This window comes from Danio rerio, chromosome 17 (assembly GCF_049306965.1).
Source record: "Danio rerio strain Tuebingen ecotype United States chromosome 17, GRCz12tu, whole genome shotgun sequence".
In the NCBI taxonomy this organism is placed as follows: Eukaryota; Metazoa; Chordata; class Actinopteri; order Cypriniformes; family Danionidae; genus Danio; species Danio rerio.
The window spans coordinates 46,019,931-46,039,457 of record NC_133192.1 but is presented as its reverse complement, the minus strand read 5'-3'; the positions used below and the strand labels follow the sequence as shown (position 1 = coordinate 46,039,457).

The window sequence follows — 19,527 nt, the reverse complement described above, 5'->3', positions numbered from 1 at the left end:
CTTATAAGAAATGTTGTCTCTCTCCCTCTAAACCAGTTGTTAATCAATACATTAGGAGAAAACAGCTAGCACAAATGCAAAGAAACATTGTTGATAGCTATGTTTTCTAAAAAAGCAATCATATCTTTAAAACGGGTTACATACTTGGCAACTGTAATGACGAACCAAAAACACAAAGTGCAAATAGAACAGTTTACATAAGTTGATGTAAAGTGTATACAATTATGTGTATATCCTGCTCCCCTTACTAAAGGGTTTTTACTTATGCCACAAAATAAGGGAAAGTTATGGAACTCTGTCGTGTAACTTCAGCAACAACTGGTTGTGTATTTTCAGGTTTTGATAATGGAAAAACTTGCTTTTAGTTGTTGAAAGAAAATGATTACACTGCCATCCACCTGTGGCACTAGGGAAGAAATCTAGGACACTGTAACTTTTTGCCAATGTTTTTTTTCTGCATGCTGTTTGCCATGCACCAATTTTTTCCTGATCTTATACTTTCATGTTTGCAGTGCATTTCTTGACAGATGCTTTTTCACAGAGCCACTGACAAAAAAGTGCTAATGTTTTCTCTGTATTGAAGTAAACCTCAGACTTTGTTGAGAACGATAATAAAGAACCAAAACAGTGACAAGTGTGAGATTCAAGTCGGCCAGAAGAGTACCAACATTAAACCGCAAGCTGTAAAACAGGAACTGTAGAACCACACCGTGCTGTTCCACAGGCCTGCATGTTCACTTTCTGAAGTGATATTGAATTTTCAGCCTGGTGAATCATTCTCATGGACTTGTTCCAGTCTGAGTCACATCAGTTAATCACTGACCTTGAGTCAAACTGAAGGACAGCCTTGTGGAGTTTTGTCTATGTCTATTTGCCTTGAGGAGCTCAAACTGCTCTGCAGATGCTGACTAAAAAAAAAAAGCTAAACAAGTAGTTTCATTGTTCTTTGGAATGTTATGAAACAGTATGACTCCTTAATTATGTGCTGCTAATGCTGACTAATGTATTCTCTGTGTTCTGTTCTTTTGTTTTGTTCTCATTTACATTATTTTGTTTAGTGTTTTGTTGCTTCATCCATTCTTCTACTGAGTTGTCCTTTAAGTTGCGTTTTGATTGCAGCTCAAGCTACAGTCGAAGATTTCCAGATACGACCTCATGCGCTGTACGTCCACTCCTACAAAGCGCCCACCTTCTGTGACTACTGTGGAGAGATGCTGTGGGGGCTCGTCAGGCAAGGCCTCAAGTGTGAAGGTACAGTCACATGAGAAACAGACATTCTGAAGAGATATTGGATTATTTGTAAGGCTAGGATGATAAATCAATGTATTGTGACTCTTAGATCAACTGTTAAGCCGCCTTTCCACTGCAAACAACAAACAACAAGTGACAGACTGGAAGTCATTCATTTTCAATGAAGAGTAGTCCGGGAGTTCCGATCATCTCCATATGCAGAAAATTCTGATTCGATGTGAGCTGTGGATCTGTAAAAATATTTGAAATCCTGTGACTAGACCAGATGTGACCGGCCAACCGGATGTGATGCATTGCGGTGTTGTCCAAAGTAGATTCGAATGCGCGAGATGAGAAATAGTCAATTTTTTTTAATCAGAAAAAAAGTTTATATTAAAAAACATTTCTATTTATAAATGAGTAATAAAACAATATATATATATATATTTTTGTTTTTGTTGTCTCCACATTCCCTCCAAAATTTTTTGCGATCTATGAGTTTCTAGTATTCATTCATTTATTCAAATCAACTATAGTAAATGAACAGAGAATAAAGACTCTTGCTTTTGCTTTATTTCAAACACAGACAGAATCCAGCTTCTCTCCCTTGGTGGATGACAAAACTGGAAATTCTGTGCGACTGCCACAAGAGGTCATATTTCGACAGTCATGTCCAAATGTCGTGTGCAGTGGTAAAGCAGCTTAGATTATTGGAAGGCAACGCAAGAATTGATTCTGAGTTTAGATTTTTAACAACAGATGGCGCTCTTGGCTAGTTTCTAATCATATACTATTAGGACCCTATCATACACCTTGTGCATTAAGGCGCAAGGCAAACAGGGCATGATTTGTTGCTATGTTCAAACCAGCACAACTGTCATTTTCACATTTTGCCTTATGTTGATAAATAGCAAATTCATTTGGCTACTTTGTTAACTCTTGGGCGTGCTGGTCTGAAAAGGAGGTGTGCACATTGTTGGCACAATGCTATTTTGAGGCAACTTAAATAAACAAACTAAAAGTTGGTCTTAAGTCCAGTGCAGAGTTTTTGTAATTTAAATAGCATGTTAGTTATGCGTCTATGTAGGTCCAAAATGCTTACACATTGCTTAGTAGACAGGATGTACAGCAATGCACAAAAAATCTTTATATATGAAAAGATTAAAATGTTGAAAAAATTTATTATTTTCTACATAAATATAAAAATGACTACCTCCATGCCTTCTTCACCTTGTTTCTTTTTTCTTTTTTTTCTCCAGTTTATTGATGACAGTTTATATAATGTTATTAATATTAGAAGTATTATTTATCATATGCATGTTTATATTTGCTGTATTAAAACATTTTTAGATTTTCCACTGGTTTTGGAGACGTATATGCATCACCATATGGGGCATAAGAATAGGACGAGTGTTTGGATATGTAACTCCTTTTTTACCACACTTAGTTATTATTGTTTATTTAAGTTGCACTTAACAAACAAAAATATGAAATTAAATATGTATGGCAAGTGGTCAAACGTACTTGCACTATAAATTTTATTTCATTGTATTAATTTAAACACAGCTCACTATGGACACTTGTAATTACTGGCAACACTTTACTTAAAGGTTTTTTAATAAGACTGTAATGAAATCTTTATAATCATGACATGATATCATGAATATGAATGAGATTATATGCATTTTTATGGCAACTGTCATAAACTCAGTTATGTAATTTTAAATGCAAGCATGCACTTGTTTTCGATGTCTTTGTGTGCATAAAATTGTCATCATATAGGTCTTTTTACATTTTCGGGTTTCTCAGTAGTGTAAGTCGCCATAGTTGGGAAACAGTGAAGTGCAGTAAATAGGAGTAAACAAAAAAATATATACAGTTAAGTCAATAAGTATTTGATCACCCTGTGATTTTTCAATATTTCCTACTTTGAAATCATGGAGGGGTTTAGAATTGTCACCATAGGTGCATTTCCACTTTCAGAGACAAAATCTAAAATAAAAATCCAATAACCACGTTGGATGATTTTTTAACAAATTATTTGTAAATTACTCTGTTAAATAAGTTTTTGATAACTTGCTTTTTAGCCAGATCTCTTACCCTCAAAGACCTGGTATTTTGCTTTTAGATAGTCCAGCTACACTCTGCTCATCATTCTAATTTAGTAGCACCTGTTTGAGGTTGTTGGCTGTCTTAAATACACCTGTGCACCCCACAGTCAGTCAAAACTCTAAGTAGCAACATGGGCAAAACCAAAGAGCTGTCAAAAGACACAAGATAAAATTGTAGACCTTCACGAAGCTGAAAGGGCTACGGGGCAGTAGCCAAGTAGCTTGGTAAAAAAGAACAACCGTTGAAGAAATTGTCGAAAGTGGAGTAGGGTAATGATGACTGTCAACTTCTCTTGAACTGGGGTCACACGGAAGATCTCTCCTCGTGTGGTATCAAAGATGCTAAGAATGGTCAAGAATCAGCCCAGAACTACACTTGAGGAACTGGTCAATGTTGTGAAGAGAGCTGGGACTACCGTTTCCAAGGCTACTATCAGTAATACACTAAGACATCGTGGTTTAAAATCATGCATCGCAAGGAAGGTTCCCCTGCTTAAGTAAGCCCTTTTAAAGGCCCGTCTGAGGTTTGCCAGGGACCATCTGGATTGTCCAGAGGAGTTATGAGAGAAAGTCCTGTCGTCAGATGAGACCAAAGTAGAACTTTTTGGTCTTAACCCCTATTGCCGTGTTTGGAGGAAAAAGAATGATAAGTATCCTCCCAATAATACCATACCTACAATGAAGCATGGGGCTGGAAATATCATGCTCTGGGGGTGTTTTTCTGCAAAGGGGACAGGACGACTGCATTGCATAAAGGAGAGGACGAACGGGGCCATGTATAGTAAGATATTCGGCAAAAACCTTTTTCCCCTCAGTCAGAGCATTAAAGATGGGTCGTGGCTGGGTCTTCCAACATGACAATGACCCAAAGCACACAGCCAGGAAATCCAAGGAGTGGCTCCATAAAAAGCATATCAAGATTCTGTAGTGAAAATCTTTGGAGGGAGCTAAAACTCTGTGCTGCTCAGTGACAGCCCCAAAACCTGAAAGATCTAGAGAAAATTTGCATGAAAGAGTGGGCCAAAATCTTTCCTGCAGTGTGTGCAAACCTGGTGAAGAACTACAGGAACCATTGGACCTCTGTAATTGTTAACAAAGGCTTCTGTACCAAATTTTAAACATTTATGACTCAAGTGATCAAATACTTATTGGACACAGTAATTTACAAGTAAATTGTCAAAAAATCATACAATGTGATTTCCGGATATTTATTTTTAGATTATGTCTGTCACAGTTGAAAGCACCTATACCGAAAATTCTAGACCCTTCCATGATTTCTAAGTAGGAGATTTTGAAAAATCACAGTGTGATGAAATACTTATTGACCTCACTGAATTTTACAATCTCCTTTGCTCAGATTATAAAATAAAAAATTATACGTTTAAAAAAAAATTGAAAAATGAAAAACTTTCAATGATTTAAGATGCTGATGATCGTTAAATGCGTCATAACAGGCTTGTGAAAAAAGCCCAGTTATGGCATGGCGTACTGTATGTTACACCTTTTAAAGTAAAGTGTTACCTAATATAAATGTTACCTAAAAATAAACTTTTAAGTTCAAGTGGTATGTGTTATGATTGGCAGAGTGTGGCTGTTTTTGCATACAGCGCCATCTGATGTTAAAAAGTAAGCTCAGAATTAATTCAAGAGAGAATCGCAAATTTGCCATGCATCGATGCAGAATAAGTTCTTGATTAAAATCTGAATTTATTTATTGCTTTATTGTCCAGCTCTAATCATTTGTATCTTCCAGTGACAAAAGTATTTTATTATTGTTCATGCATGTGAATGAAAGTTGTTGGTAAAATTACAAAGTTATTTATAATTTATCAATATCAGATATTAGAAATATGCATTGCTAAGAGCTTAATTTGGACAAGTGTAAAGCGATAATCGAAATATTTAGATTTTGTTAATCCACACATTACTTTTTAAATAGTTCCAACTCCTTATCCACACATCGTAACTCTCCTGGAAGCTCCGGAAGTCTTCCGGAAATGCATAGAGACTCCTTGATTTCGTAATGTCCCTGAAATGGCAACCTGCATGATCAGTTTACTCGGTAATACACTTTGTATGTTGTTGTACATATTTGATGCAGTGTGCTTGGGTTTGTGTCAAGTGAAGCATGGTTCCCCAAAAGAGATAAAAACTATTTAAAATCAAGGTAAATATGTAGGTTGGGTTTTTTTGTTTGATATTCTCATGCATACATGTATGTATAAAGAAGGGACCACAATGGCACATGAGATGGAACATTGTCAGCGGGACTGATGGTTGCTTAGGTTGCAGATGCCATGGGAGTACAAGATCAGAAGAGTTTCAATATCGTGAAGGAAGCAGCACATCTCATGTTCACCACACAGTTTTGAACTTGATTTCTAAAAAGCTTCTTTAGACAACATGCCAAGTTAAAAGTATTTATAGTTTTTACATGCAGTGACACTCAATAATATGAGCTTTAATGAAGTGGTTCAATTGCAAAAATGTAAACAGTGCTCTTAAGTGGATTTGTCATCTGAAACATACAACAAAACATAGCTGGAGCAACGTATTTTACTGTAAGTTTCACAAAAATGTAGGTTGAGGCAATTATTTTAACAAGCCTGAGCTAAGTGAAGGTTTTTGACGCTCATAAACAATCATAAAGTTCTCGTGCTGCAGGAATTACGAGGTGTGCTGAAGGTACGGCTGTCGTGCAGTGAATGATTTGTGTTTTTAATAATCCATGACATTTTGCGTTCATTGAACAGCAAGAATGATTAATAAACGCACAAGAAACAGTCCTTTAAAAGTCATATCTCGCTTTCAGTTTCGTGCTAAGGCGCATTTTGCACTCACACATAAGCGTATCGCGCCAAAGCCCAAGTGAACCGCACTCTTGCACACCTCTTCCAACCAGGCCAGGGCCGGCCAAGTGAACCGTGCCTGAGCCCGATTCAGAGCACTTAAGCTGCCTTTCCACTGCACACGACATTTAGACATGACTGTCGGAATACGAGCCCTTGTGACAGTCGCACAGAATTTTCAGTTCTGCCGTGCATCATGGGATAGAAGCTGTTCTCGCAGTGTTTGAAATAAAGAGTGCAAAAGCAATTCTTCATCGTTGAATTAATGAATAAATACCACAAACTCAGACCGCTAAAAATATTCTAGGGAATGTGGAGACAACATAAAACATTATATTTTATTACTTTATTACTTACATTTATGAACAGAAATTTTTTTTTTTTTTAATATAGACTTTTTCTGATTTAAAAAAAAACAAAAACAAATAAAGTCCTATTTCTCATCTCCCGCACACGGACCTGCTTGAACAATATTGGAATACATCACATCCGGTCTGCTGTTCGCATACGGTCTAGTCGCAGGAGTTCAAATATTTCAACGGATCTGCAGCTCAAATCGGAATTTTCCGCATACAAAGATGATCGGAACTCCACGCAGCTCTCGGACTACTCTCCATTAGATATGAATGACTTCCGGTCTGTTGCTTGTCGTTTGTTGTGTGAAGTGGAAAGGAGGCTTTACACTTCTCAAACAATCCGGGAAACGAGCCTGGCACAGTTCGCATAGCATAGTGTGAGTAGGCCGTGAATCTAGCACAGGATAGCTGAGGTACTTTTATTGTTGTACTATATTTGTGAGCCTGTCTTGCATATTTTTATGTATTTCTATCATTATTTTCCATGGCATAACCAATTACTTACAAGATAGTCATTATCTTTCATTTACCTTTGAAAAAAGGGCTTAGCATCAAGCTCTTAGCTTTCCCATTATGTCATTTGTAGCTTTAAATTTTTTATAAATTTTGATATCCTTGTTCTGTGTAGCTTGTAAAATATGTATTTAGTATGTTGTATTTGCTCCACGCAGCTAGCAGCTCTCAAGTTAAATGGTTATGGGGCTATTCACATATCATGTCTAAAACCTTGTGGAAAACACAACATGTGCTGTTTTTTATTAGTTTGAAAGTGCTTGTTTGCTCACACTTCTTTGGTGTCTGTCATAGCTAGGCCACCATCAGCTGTTCTTACACACAAGACCGTAAAGCACCTCTATAAGCCCATTTACTTTTGCTTAAATTTTGATGATTTGAGCCACACCAACCAAACACACCTCCAATGGGCTTTTGCATGCCACAGCAAAAATTAAGAAATAGATAAACTTTTGCAGATGTGCCGATTAATACTGAATGCATGTCATTGTTATTACTGGTGTGTTCTTACTATGAGTTATTGTTAAGTATAGAGCAAAATGCTGGTGTAAGTGCATTGCTTCATCAAAATTCTTTAATTGGGCTTACATGTACAGTATACTTTGTACCATGGCTGCTTGTGCTTGATGCTTCAACAGTGTCTTAATAATCACAACAGACTAGATCATCAGATCAATCACTGCAGATTAGTGTCACACAAAGGACTGGTTTGGAAAAATAAATTGCTAAATTAAAGGTGCAGTAGGTGATTGTCTTCAGAAACATTTTTTGTTGTGCTGGTTGAAAGTCTCTTCACATTCCAAAAGTAATGATTAAAGTAAATGATCTAAATGAATTTATATGTTTTTATATTTTATATATTATGATAAGTAGCTCAAACTGTCTGTAAGCAAATGCAGATTTGAACAACTGCGCAGCCTTTTGTACGCAGCTCTGCCAACCGTCGTTTATGCATAGGCGTGCACGAGAGAGAGAGAGAGAGACAGAGCGCGTGCGATTGGTAAAAACATGCTGAATCAAAACTTTTTAAAAACCTGAATCAATATTGGAGTTACCTTTGCACTCTTGAAAAAGCATGACACCATGACTGAAGAATTTCTCTTTAACAGGTAATGTTCTGTTTTAAAACTATTTTAGCTTCATGCAAAGCTGATGTAACGTTAGATGTTGTTACAAATGGGTTATATCTTCACAGAAGTGTTGTTCACCCACTAAAATCTTCCAGTGATAGATTGATAGGACTATTTTCAGTTTCATAAGTGACCTTTTACAGCATCGATAATGTAGATTTTAATTAGTTTAACAACAAAACACAAGTAAATACTGCTATTCCACCTAGTCTCTCCCTATATTGATTACAATGCAACTCTGAATATTCGCTCTGAAATAGCATGTCAGTTTGGCTTAGTAATGAGTGTAATTTCTGCACGCCGCCAGACAAGGACTAGTTGCTTTTAACATGAGAGAGAGGGTTCTTTTGCTGTCATCTTTATGCTAAGCTGTTAGCATTGTGGAAGATTACCTACTGCACCTTTAAGGGAAAAAAAACAACTTTTTTGACCTTGCATACACAGTCTGTTGTTGAGGACCCTAAATCAAACTATGATCTTTTATAATGCATTATAGGGGCACTTTAAGATTGACTAAATTACATTTTCATTTTACATTTAAGGAGCCAAATACCAACCAAGAAAAGAAGCATGGTAAACAAATGCAACCATACTGTACTGATTACAAACAAAAAAGGCCTATAATTAATCACAGTTTTCAGTCTCATTTTAATTAACATGTAAGAGGGTTAATGTTTGAAAATAAATTGCATATAAGTCTTCAAGCGTTTTGTGCTTTGATAAGCAATCACTGACAATACAACAATCTGAATTCTATTAAAAGTGGCTCTAAAAGTTTCAATAATAAGTAATTGTTCACAGTATACTGAAAAGCCCACAATATTTATATTTTATATTATCATTATCACAATATGACTTATTGAATATTGGTCAGTTGATTGTTACTGAATGGAAATTTGGTGGTGTTTTCCTGAGTCTGGCTTAATCCTACAGTCTGTTCTCTAGCTCTCTTTTGGAAGCAAACTATAGGCCATGGACTTTGTGCTGCCTTCAGTCCCCTTTCAACTTGAAATCAGGTCCTGTTTGAAAGGAGCTCAGTGTTTTTGCCAACCCCTGGATGTCACATTTGAAAGCTGTGTGAAGATTATGGGCTCCAGTTATAAGAAGCCCCACTGATGGATACAAGCTGTTCAGATGTGTAGGCATGCTAAAACACTTTACACTTCAGGCTGTTTACATGGGCTCTGGGAAAGACGAAAGTCATGAATTTTCTATCTGAAATCCCCACCCAGTCCTCAGGAGAATCATTTGGTCTGTCAGGAGGATCTAAACTTGCTGATTTACCCATCGCTCGGTTAGTGTGAAAGGAGAGACAGAGCCCTCTGCTGGAGTCCAGGAAGATATGCTATTATCTTGCCTTTTCTTTGTAAACTCAAATCTTCTCCTTAAACCTTATACCTGATTTTTTATGTGATTAATGATTTCCTCTAATCATATTCAATATCTTTTTTTTTTTTTTTCAATTTAACCTCAGGCTTGCATCTGACTGTAATCCAGACACTAAAGCCTTCTCTGTGGATTTGTAGGATGTGGCCTGAACTATCACAAACGATGTGCCTTTAAAATCCCCAACAACTGTAGCGGTGTGAGGAAAAGACGTTTATCCAATGTGTCTCTTCCTGGTCCTTCACTGTCTGTGCCTCGTCCGGCACCAGCTGAACATGCTACCAGCAGCTTAGAGGAGGTGAGAACAGATCCTCTTTATTTTAATTTATTCTGGTATTTCAAAACAAGATTAATCATATATACAGTGCATATATTATGTGCATAAATTATGCATATAAATATATATATATATATATATATATATATATATATATATATATAAATATATATATATACACACACACACACACACACACACACACACACACACACACGTATAGATAAAGTCAGAATTGTTAGCCCCCTTCTTGATTTTTTTTCCCCCAGTTTCTGATTAACGGAGGGAAGATTTTTTTTCAACACATTTTATAAACCAAATAGTTTTAATTACTCATTTCTAATACCTGATTTATTTTTATCTTTGCCAGGATGGCAGTAAATAATATTTTACTAGATATACTTCAAGACACTTCTATACAGCTTAAAGTGACAATTAAATTCCTATCTAGGTTAAATAGGTTAACTACGCAGTTTAGGGTAATTAGGCAAGTTATTGTATAAACATGGTTTGTTGTGTAGACTATTGAAAAAAAATTGCCTAAAGGGGATAATAATTTTGACCTTTAAAATGTTTTTTTTTTTTTTTTTAAACTGCTTTTATTCTAGCTGAAAAATTATGTATGTTTACTTCATTGTATTAAATATAAATATAATGTTATATAATAACATTATAACATAATGCATAAAATATTACAACATAACACATGAAAGATAAAGACAATAAGCTGACTCTATAAAAGTCCTGCTCAGACAGATTTTACCGTTCGGGTCAAAAAGCTGCCTAAAATCTTTCTCAATCCAGGCCTTTTTACAATTACTGGTTCATGGTTCAGATGTGTTCTTTCATTGTGTGCATCTTCACCGCATTCACCTGGGATTATATTCACACATGAAGTCATTCAGAATAACATCTAAATTAATTTCAATAATTTGAGGGCAGTTTCATTTGGTGAACCTACATTCTCATGTAAGGCTGTGATAAAGTTCCGGTCAAAACCCATGAGATCTGCAGCACGACTAGCTGAAGTCAATTAAGAAGCGTCATGGCAGACCAATAAAGGTGACCAGTCTGTGCAACCCCTATATACAGAGGTTGGAAAATGAAACTGATACACTGGCCAATTTTCATTGACTGCACAGTTTACCAGTAAGAGCAGAGTGTGAAGGTCAGCTTTCTCTTGGATCCACAGTTACTCCTGTTGGATGTAGTTTGTCCTTCTTGGTGGTATGCTGACATTACCCTGGATAATGTGGCTCTTGATACATCACAAAGATTGTCGTCTTGGTCACAGATGCACCAGTGAGATGCACACCAGCAAGTTGTTCCCTTTTGAACTGTTATATGTCACCCATTATTTGTGTGCACTGCATAGCTGTTCTGTTACTTTGATAATTAAACCTTCACTCTCTGCTCTCATACTGCGGTCACAGTAGAGGTTGTGTGTGCGAAATTCTGTCGTACAGTACTGCGAAAGAGGGTGGGATTAAACAAGATGATTAAACATTTAAAAAGAGAGCACAATTAGTTCATGCTTTAAATTCCTGTCCAGAGAGGTCTCCTGCAATCATGTGATGCGGTCAGAGTTCAAGCTTGAACTTTGCAGTGCAGCAACCTGCGAAACTCGCCGTCTGACCTTGCGTTTCCGGTCTGACGTGTTCGCGTGAGTATGAATAAAAATATGTGAGGAGAAAAGTCCAGTATAACCGCAGCTTTACTGATGGAATGTGCAATCAATAAAGATTGGCAACCATGCTGGTCAATTTAAGCCATGCAACCTCCAACACTAATTTGGCCAGTGTTTCAGTTTCATTGTGCAAAAGTGTTTTCATTGTTAGGGCTGTAACAATACACTGGAGTAATGGTTCAGTATGCATCATGGTTTTGTGGTCAGAGTTCGGTGCAGGTATGATACAACAGGAATAATAACACATATTGTTTATTTTTAACAGGCAGAAGTGTTTGGAAGCTACTTGTGATGCAAATGTACAAAATAAACACAATGGAAAAACAAACTTTATAATTAGGAAACCTTTTATCAAACTTTCAAAGATTAAGCTCAGTCCTCTCCTAAAACAACAGAAACTTAATAGTTGTGTATTAAATTTAAGCTTTAAAACGGAAATGTCTTTTAGTGAAAATGCTAGCACTGTGTCTATCCATAAAAGCAGGGGCAGCGCACAACAACTGTTATGTGTGTAGAGAAGTCACTCACTTATTCAAAAACTTATGAGGTTAAAAAATGTGACAATATCTTCATTGTTTGATGGACGTGCGTGACAATTATACACGTGTGTTTTTTGCAGCACCGCATTTTTAGAAGCCACGTGAAGATAAAATAATTTAAACTTTCACCCACAGCAGAGCTCATTTGTCATACATGCTGTCAGTCAGTTTCAGATCAGAAGAACTCAGATGTGGGACTTGTGTTGCGCCCTTCTGTTTATAGGATAGCAACTTGACATGACAACAGCAAAAATGGCAGAAAATTTGCAAACATGTTTAAGTTAGATCTATTAAAATAACTAATATATTTATTTGTACTGCAGATACCTTTGAGTTTGATATTTTATGTAAAATGCTAGGCATACCTCTAAGATCTGCCCTGTTTATACATAAGTAGTGAACGTTCGAGGTTACAAAAGTAACCCTACGTTCCCCGAGGAGGGGAACGGAAGTGATATAGGTGGATTTGATGTAGAAAATCCACGTATGAGAGGTTTCGGTTCAGAAGCCGCTTGTCTGAAAGAGTATTGAACGGGCCAATGAAAGCAATGATTTGGCAGCGTCAGCTTGCGCAGGTGTGCCTCATTGCCAATTATCCCAGTATATAAGCACACCTGGCGTGAGCAAACGCCATCCTTTTAAACTGAAGAGACTTTTAAACAGCTAAGGGACAGTCATTATGGCGATGGAATATGGCACTTCCGTTCCCCTCCTCGGGGAACGAAGGGTTACTTCTGTAACCTCAAACGTTCCCCTTCGGTTGGGGAACTCCAGTGCTATAGGTGGATTTGATGTAGAAAATCCACGCATGGGAGACTATGGAAAACGCCATAATGACTGCACCTTACCAACGCCTCCGATGAGAGGGCAGTCAAGCAAGCGTGACGTACCCAAATCATGGAAGGCGCGGTCCTCCAACGTGCCCTTGGCCCTAACTTATCCCCACTTCAAAGGAAGTTTTACGGAATAGGTATATTTTTTTGGGAGTTGCTATTGTCTAGATAATTCTAGGAATACGACAGTACGTGGGGACGCGTGCACTCCCGTAGGGAGGATGCTGCGGAGACCATTCGCACCCAATGGGGGAGACAAAATGGCAATACATATGGACTAGCCCTAAGAAGGGGGAGTGCACATACGAAGGTGGTTAGCGGATAAGGAAGGCACGGGTCCACCCGAGAGGGGGGACTGAACCGTGGCGGAAAAAGAATATGGGTTTGCCAGAGGGGATCGCACATAGCCAGCACCTATACCCAAAAACGCGGGCTGACCAGCGGGCAGGCCTAACATAGTGGGCCAGCAAGTGACTTCTCCGCTGAGTCTGTGCTGGGGGCCTCGGAGGAATCTGCAGGGCTCACCGAACGGGGAACTTTACTGACAGACAGGAAGGCGCACATCTCTCCGTGTTAAGGAAAAAGGGCACCGCAAGCATATTACAACACCCCACCGAGTTGTTTCCTCAATCACCAAGGGTTACCTAATACCCTTGAGGAAACCGGCTCCACTCGCAGATTGTAAAACCTTGCAAATGTGTTGGATGTCGCCCAGGCCGCAGCTCTACAGATGTCTGTTAAAGAGGCGGCGCGTGCACGCGCCAAAGAGGATGCAAAACTCCGAGTGAAGTGCGCACGCACTCCCGGGGGACGCGGCTGACTTCTGCTCAAATAAGCACATGAAATGGCCTCCACAATCCAGTGGGATAATCTTTGCTTGGTTACGGCACTTCCCTGCTGCCGACCGCCATAACAGACAAAGAGCTGCTTTTAAGAATAAGGAAAGGGCTGGGTCTGCCTCCTCTGGGGGCAGCGCTTGCAGGGTTACTACCTGGTCTCTAAAGGGAGTGGTAGGAACCTTGGGCACATAACCCGGGCGGGTTCTCAGGATAACGTGAGAAAAATCCGGCCCAAATTCCAGGCACGAGTCACTGACCGACAATGCCTCCAGGTCCCCAACCCTCTTAATAGAGGCCAACGCAACCAGCCGAGCTGTCTTCAGGGACAAAAATCTTAAGAATACTGATTCGAGTGGCTCAAAGGGATCTGAACGCAAGCTCGTGAGAATGAGGGCGAGATCCCAAGAGGGCATGAGAGGGGGGCGAGTTGGATTAATTTGCCTAGCGCCTCTGAGGAACCGTATGATGAGGTTATGCTTTCCCACAGTGCCACCAGCTACCGCGTCATGATAAGCAGAAATGGCGGCCACGTAAACCTTGAGAGTAGAGGGCGACAGCCTGCTCTAAAGATTCTCTTGAAGGAAAGCGAGCACATCACTGATCTGGCAAGTTCGGGGGTCTTCTCTGCGAGAGACACACCATTCAGTAAATAGACTCCACTTTAGGGCGTAGGCGCGCCTCGTGGAGGGGGCTCTAGCCTGAGTGATGGTATCAACCACCGCAGTCAGTAGGTTACCCAAGTCTTCCTCGCGTCTAGGGACCACACGTGGAGGTTCCAGAGATCGGGGCGAGGGTGCCAGATGGTGCACTGTCCCTGAGAGAGTAGGTCCTCTCTCAAAGGGACTTGCCAAGGGAGGGCCATTGTAAGGAGGGAGAGCTTTGATATCCAGGTCCGGTTGGGCCAGAGGGGCGCAACTAGCAGAAACTGCTCCTCGTCCTCCCTGACCTTGCACAGTAGCTGCGCGAGCAGGCTCACTGGGGGAAACGCATACTTGCGTGTGCCCCGAGCTCAGCTGTGGGACAGTGCATTCGTGCCGAGAGTGCCCTTGGTCAGGGAAAAGAACAACTGGCAATGAGTGTTCTCAGGGGAAACAAACAGATCGATCTGGGCCTCCCCGAATCTCGCCCATATCAGCTGGACAGACTCGGGGTGGAGTCTCCATTCTCCAGAGTGAATTTGCTGCCGTGAGAGCGCATCAGCTGCACGGTTGAGTATACCTGGGATATGAATGGCGCGCATCGATTTCAGCCGCGGATGACTCCAGAGGAGCAGACGGCGGGCGAGCTGAGACATGCGGCGAGACTGCGTACCCCCTATGCAGTTGATATACGCTGCCGCCGCCGTACTGTCCATCCTGACCCGCACGTGTTGCTGCTCCAACACCGGAAAAAAGCGGTGGAGAGCAAGGAACACTGCCAACAGCTCTAGGCGATTGATATGCCAATGCAGCTGGTGAAATACACACCCCTGAACTTAGGGGCCATTTCGCGAACTGAATCGCATAGCCGAGTCTGATTGTGCGTATGAGCCACCGCGAGGGGCTGGCCCGCGCTAACCAGGCAGGCAGAGCCCTCGCTAATGGCATCATCGCTACAACCGCTGACGTACCAGTGGTGGGGCAGCGCAGAGCGGGTGTGCTGATCCGGGGAGTTTCCTCCTCTCCGGATGGCCTGTCTCAGGGACGCTTCGCGGTCTGTTTACCGGACTTAGCAGCGCCCTGGGTAGGACGGGCTGCCGGCTTTCGGCAAGGAGCAGCGGAGGTGGATGGCTCGGCGAACGGAGCAGGCTTACGGTCCCGCCGATAGATGATGTAGGGACGGGGCGGACCGCGCCAAGTAGGGGCGCCACGCGGACAAAGATTAACCGCGATGGCGCGCTCCACCGGCGGGATCGCCTCATACCCCCTGGCAGCTCCACCATCAAGGGTGGTGAGGGCAGAGGCAGACGCAGCGCGGGCAGAGAAAGGTGCCCTACTGTGCACCTCCGGGTAGAAGGGGACGAGAGGCTTCGAAGGCTTCGCCTTCTGGTCCTCTAAGTAACACCCATCTAGTCGGTCCGGCCACGGAGCTGGGGGATGAACCATCTCCAACCCTACGGCCGAAGCAGCCCGGGAAAGCACGGCTAACATGTCGGCTTCAGGATCCGATTTGATGGCGATCGCTTGCCCAGAGGGGGCGAGCGGGTCCGGATCATCGTCGGACAGTGAAAGCCCACCCTCCGATACCGCGGAGGACATCTGGTCTCCAGTGTCAGCGAGCATGAGAGCTACCATCTGGTTAGACGGATCACTCCCAGTACCCGAAGCTTGGATGGAGCGCTTGGAGGAGCGAATGGTCCGAGAGCCCTTAGGCAGATTATCTCCCGCTGAGACCCTCAGATCTGCCCGAGCGCATCGCAATGACGACATGAACCACCCCCGAGCACCACATTAACAAGCTTGTGTAACATAACTGGTAAAATATATATATTGTAACATATGCTGGAGGTAAACGTTCCGTTCAACATTCCATGAAAACAATCTGGTTTCATGAATGAAAGGGCAATTTAGATCACTCGGGGACAAAAAGTCTGGCCTAAAAAAATTCTTGCTGACAAGTAACGAGTTTGGGAAACTTCACAGAGCTGTCCTAAATGACTCTCTGCCGACTTCAAAAGAACATGGCAGATAAGATAAGAGGAGAAAAAACCCATCTATCAGCCCTCTCCTCACAGAAGAAAAAGACATTCCTCTCCAATGTTTTTTTTTTTATTTAAACAAAGACATTTAGAAAATCCCAAATCTCTTGTTTAATTACACTTAACTTTTGTAATGTTTACCATTTCTCATAGTCTCGTAGTATACAAATACGTACTTTTAGGCCCTTTTTAGTTTAAATAATGTAAGGATGTGAAAAATTATGTTGATGTACTTTTAACCCCCCCCCCCATGTTTGGTACCGATGGGTTTCTGCTGACATTTTACAACACATGATGCATAGAGCAAGATCATAACTCGCATTGCTTTATTCTTTAATTCCCTGCATTAAATGCCTCTCCGCATGCTTTGGGCGGACACTTAAATTTGCATACGAGCAGCCTCGAGACAAAGGAAGGTTTCGCGCTCAAACTTTGCCCTGAAATCATTGATCAAGAATGCTGAACGGGTTTTACACATGACCTGCAGGTATAACCAGACTTCTCCCCAACATCTGAGCAGAGAAGTCCGAACAAAGATCCCATCGACGGTGGCCCCTTTGAGGGCCACGCCGCTTTTCTACACCGCATGGACTTTTCCCGCCACGCTTTCCTTATTTTCCGGCAAAGTAAACTCAGTTTAAAGTTTGCCATCGTGTTCGTCCGTACTGTATTACAAACTCAACCCATCAAAAAGTACATCAAAGGAGTTTCATCAGGAAGAGACCCGCATGAAGAGAGAGACCTCCAGACATGAAAGTCCAGGTATTTTTAGTTATGCGAATCAGCTGTGCCCCTTTTATCGAAAAGGTGTTTTTTATAATCTTGGTGATCCTTAATGGTATGTGTGGAACTGAAACCAGGTTTTGCCACTCTATCTGAAATCTATATTTCCACGCTTTGCTATCTCTCTCTGTTTGTACATGTTTTATAGTCCCGTATAGACCCGATATCTCCACGTGGTTTTACCTTTGTTCTATGTTTAATGTATGTTTGTGCGTTCGTTCGTTATCTGTCTGACTAGTCAATAAATTCCATTATAATCAAATGAATTGTATTGTTTGCCTCACGAGAAAATGTCACTGAAATACAGATTCCCCTGCCTAGCTGTTATAAGTTGATTCAAACTTATGAATGATTAATCTGCTTCACAAGAAGTAGCAATTAAATTCCCTTTTTCTAAATGAATAGATCATTGCCGTAGCAGCTCGGAAGAAAGGCGGCTCTAGTAATGTTTGTTTGATCAAGTTAACAATAAATGCGGGCATGATCAAATACAATCATATGTTTGTTTGACAAGATTGACTAAAGCTTAAGCCGGAATATCAATAATTAAGAATAAACCGTTATTGTTGATTATTAATATCCATAAAATGAGCTAATTTCTGTTACACTTGCAACTATACGCACCGCTCTGGAGGACCGAACCCAAAGAAAGGCCAGGCAAGGGAGAAACCCAGCTCGACTGTCTGCCGCTGCGTAGACTCGCTCTGGACCGGGCTCGTTCACTCGACGTCGCTGTAGCAGCAAGAGGAACCCTCATGAACTCGATCAGAAAAAAGCGAAAAGGATTGCGTTTGCTTGCGACAGGTGTGCTTATATGCACTGAAAAAAATTATTTAAAGATGATTCCTTGGATTTACTCAATTTTATTATGTTAAGTGGTTGTAAACAATTTAATTGTGTTGAATTTAAACAAACACATTAAGTTGAACATTATTCAATTTAATTTGATTGTTTAAATTCAACACAAATAAATTGTTTGCAACAGTTCTGCATGCAACACTTTTTTCAGTGTGCTGGGATAATTGGCAATGAGGCACACCTGCGCAAGCTTACGCTGCCAATTCATTGCTTTCATTGGCCCGTTCAATACTCTTTCAGACAAGCGGCTTCTGAACCGAAACCTCCCATATGTGGATTTTCTACATCAAATCCACCTATAGCACTTCCGTTCCCCATCCGAAGGGGAACTTTTGTTTCTAATACGATTAAGGATTGCTTTTCTCTATGCAATGATTGTAAAGCAAATTAAGATTTTGTTGTGGTTGCTCTTTGGTTGAACAGTTTTTATTTTAACTAAGTGGTGAATTCAACACATTTTAAGAAGAAGCAAGTTCTCAGTTCTCTATTTGTATACAGTAGTAAATCCGAAAGCTGCAGTAATTGCAATTTAGACTGCGAAAAACACTAAGATCACTACTGTTTAGTCACTGCTAAAAAAAGTCTGCTCTGTTCACCAAGCCTTCACTTTTGTTTTACCAAGCCTGCAATTCTTCACTGTGAATCAAAACTGAGATGTCACAAAATTCTGTTGAAATCCTTATAATTTGTTGACTTGATGTTCATGAGCATTTCTGATTGTTATCTATGATTAAAACAGTTCAGGATGCTTAATATTCTTGTCTAGGTATTTACTGTTTTTTGATGAATTAAGCACTCAAAAGAAAAATCAAATGCATGCTTGGCGAATAACAGTAATGATTTTATGAAAGAAAAAACAAACAATGAAAAATTATTAGCACGTGGTCTTTCAGTGGTCTGCATTACTGTACTTTATGGGTACACTACTCAGTATAAGTGGTTTGTGCTTTGTACCTCACTTGAAACATCTGTAGCAGTGTTAGAAAATTATTTGACAGATCCCAGAACTTTCAGTTGTGATAACTAATCTCTGGCTAGCTTGGTTCTTCAAATTTGTGACCCAGATATAAATATATGGATGAATCTATCTGAGATTGCTAATTGTGTTCACTGTGAAGAGCAGATCAATTTAAGGCACAAAGTCTAAAGTTCATAGTGCAAGAGCATTAAGGACATGTCCAGTTAATTGTTTTATGTTCAATACTAAACTTATAAATTATCTTAAATCCTTCATGTTGTCCAAACATTCATTAATTGTGTGGAACCGAGCATTTTTCACAATGTATGTTACTGTATAAAATGTGTGTATATACTGATGGTATAAGGTGCCCTCTCCAAGAGAAATCAAAGAGCACCAATTAAAGAAACTCTAAACCTGTTCACATGACAGAGATGAAGAATGGTGTTCATAATGTTAGAGGATGATTCTTTAGGGTCTTAATGGAAAGTCTGTAACTAA

The 19,527-nt window shown here is 40.3% G+C and overlaps 1 protein-coding gene across 6 annotated transcripts in view; it reads left to right on the top strand.

Moving 5' to 3' along the window:
* prkd3 (protein kinase D3) overlaps window positions 1-19,527 on the top strand; it is a 185,902-nt gene that overhangs the window by 131,985 nt on the left and 34,390 nt on the right. For 2 of the 6 annotated variants that reach the window (XM_009293241.4, XM_680391.9), the window contains exons 4-5: window positions 1,120-1,251; window positions 9,716-9,873. In XM_009293241.4, the coding sequence (XP_009291516.1) occupies window positions 1,120-1,251; window positions 9,716-9,873 (290 nt within the window). Of the gene's footprint in view, window positions 1-1,119; window positions 1,252-8,120; window positions 8,169-9,663; window positions 9,874-19,527 lie in introns of those variants that run through there. The other 4 variants (XM_073927830.1, XM_073927828.1, XM_073927831.1 and 1 more) reach the window with 2 other exon arrangements.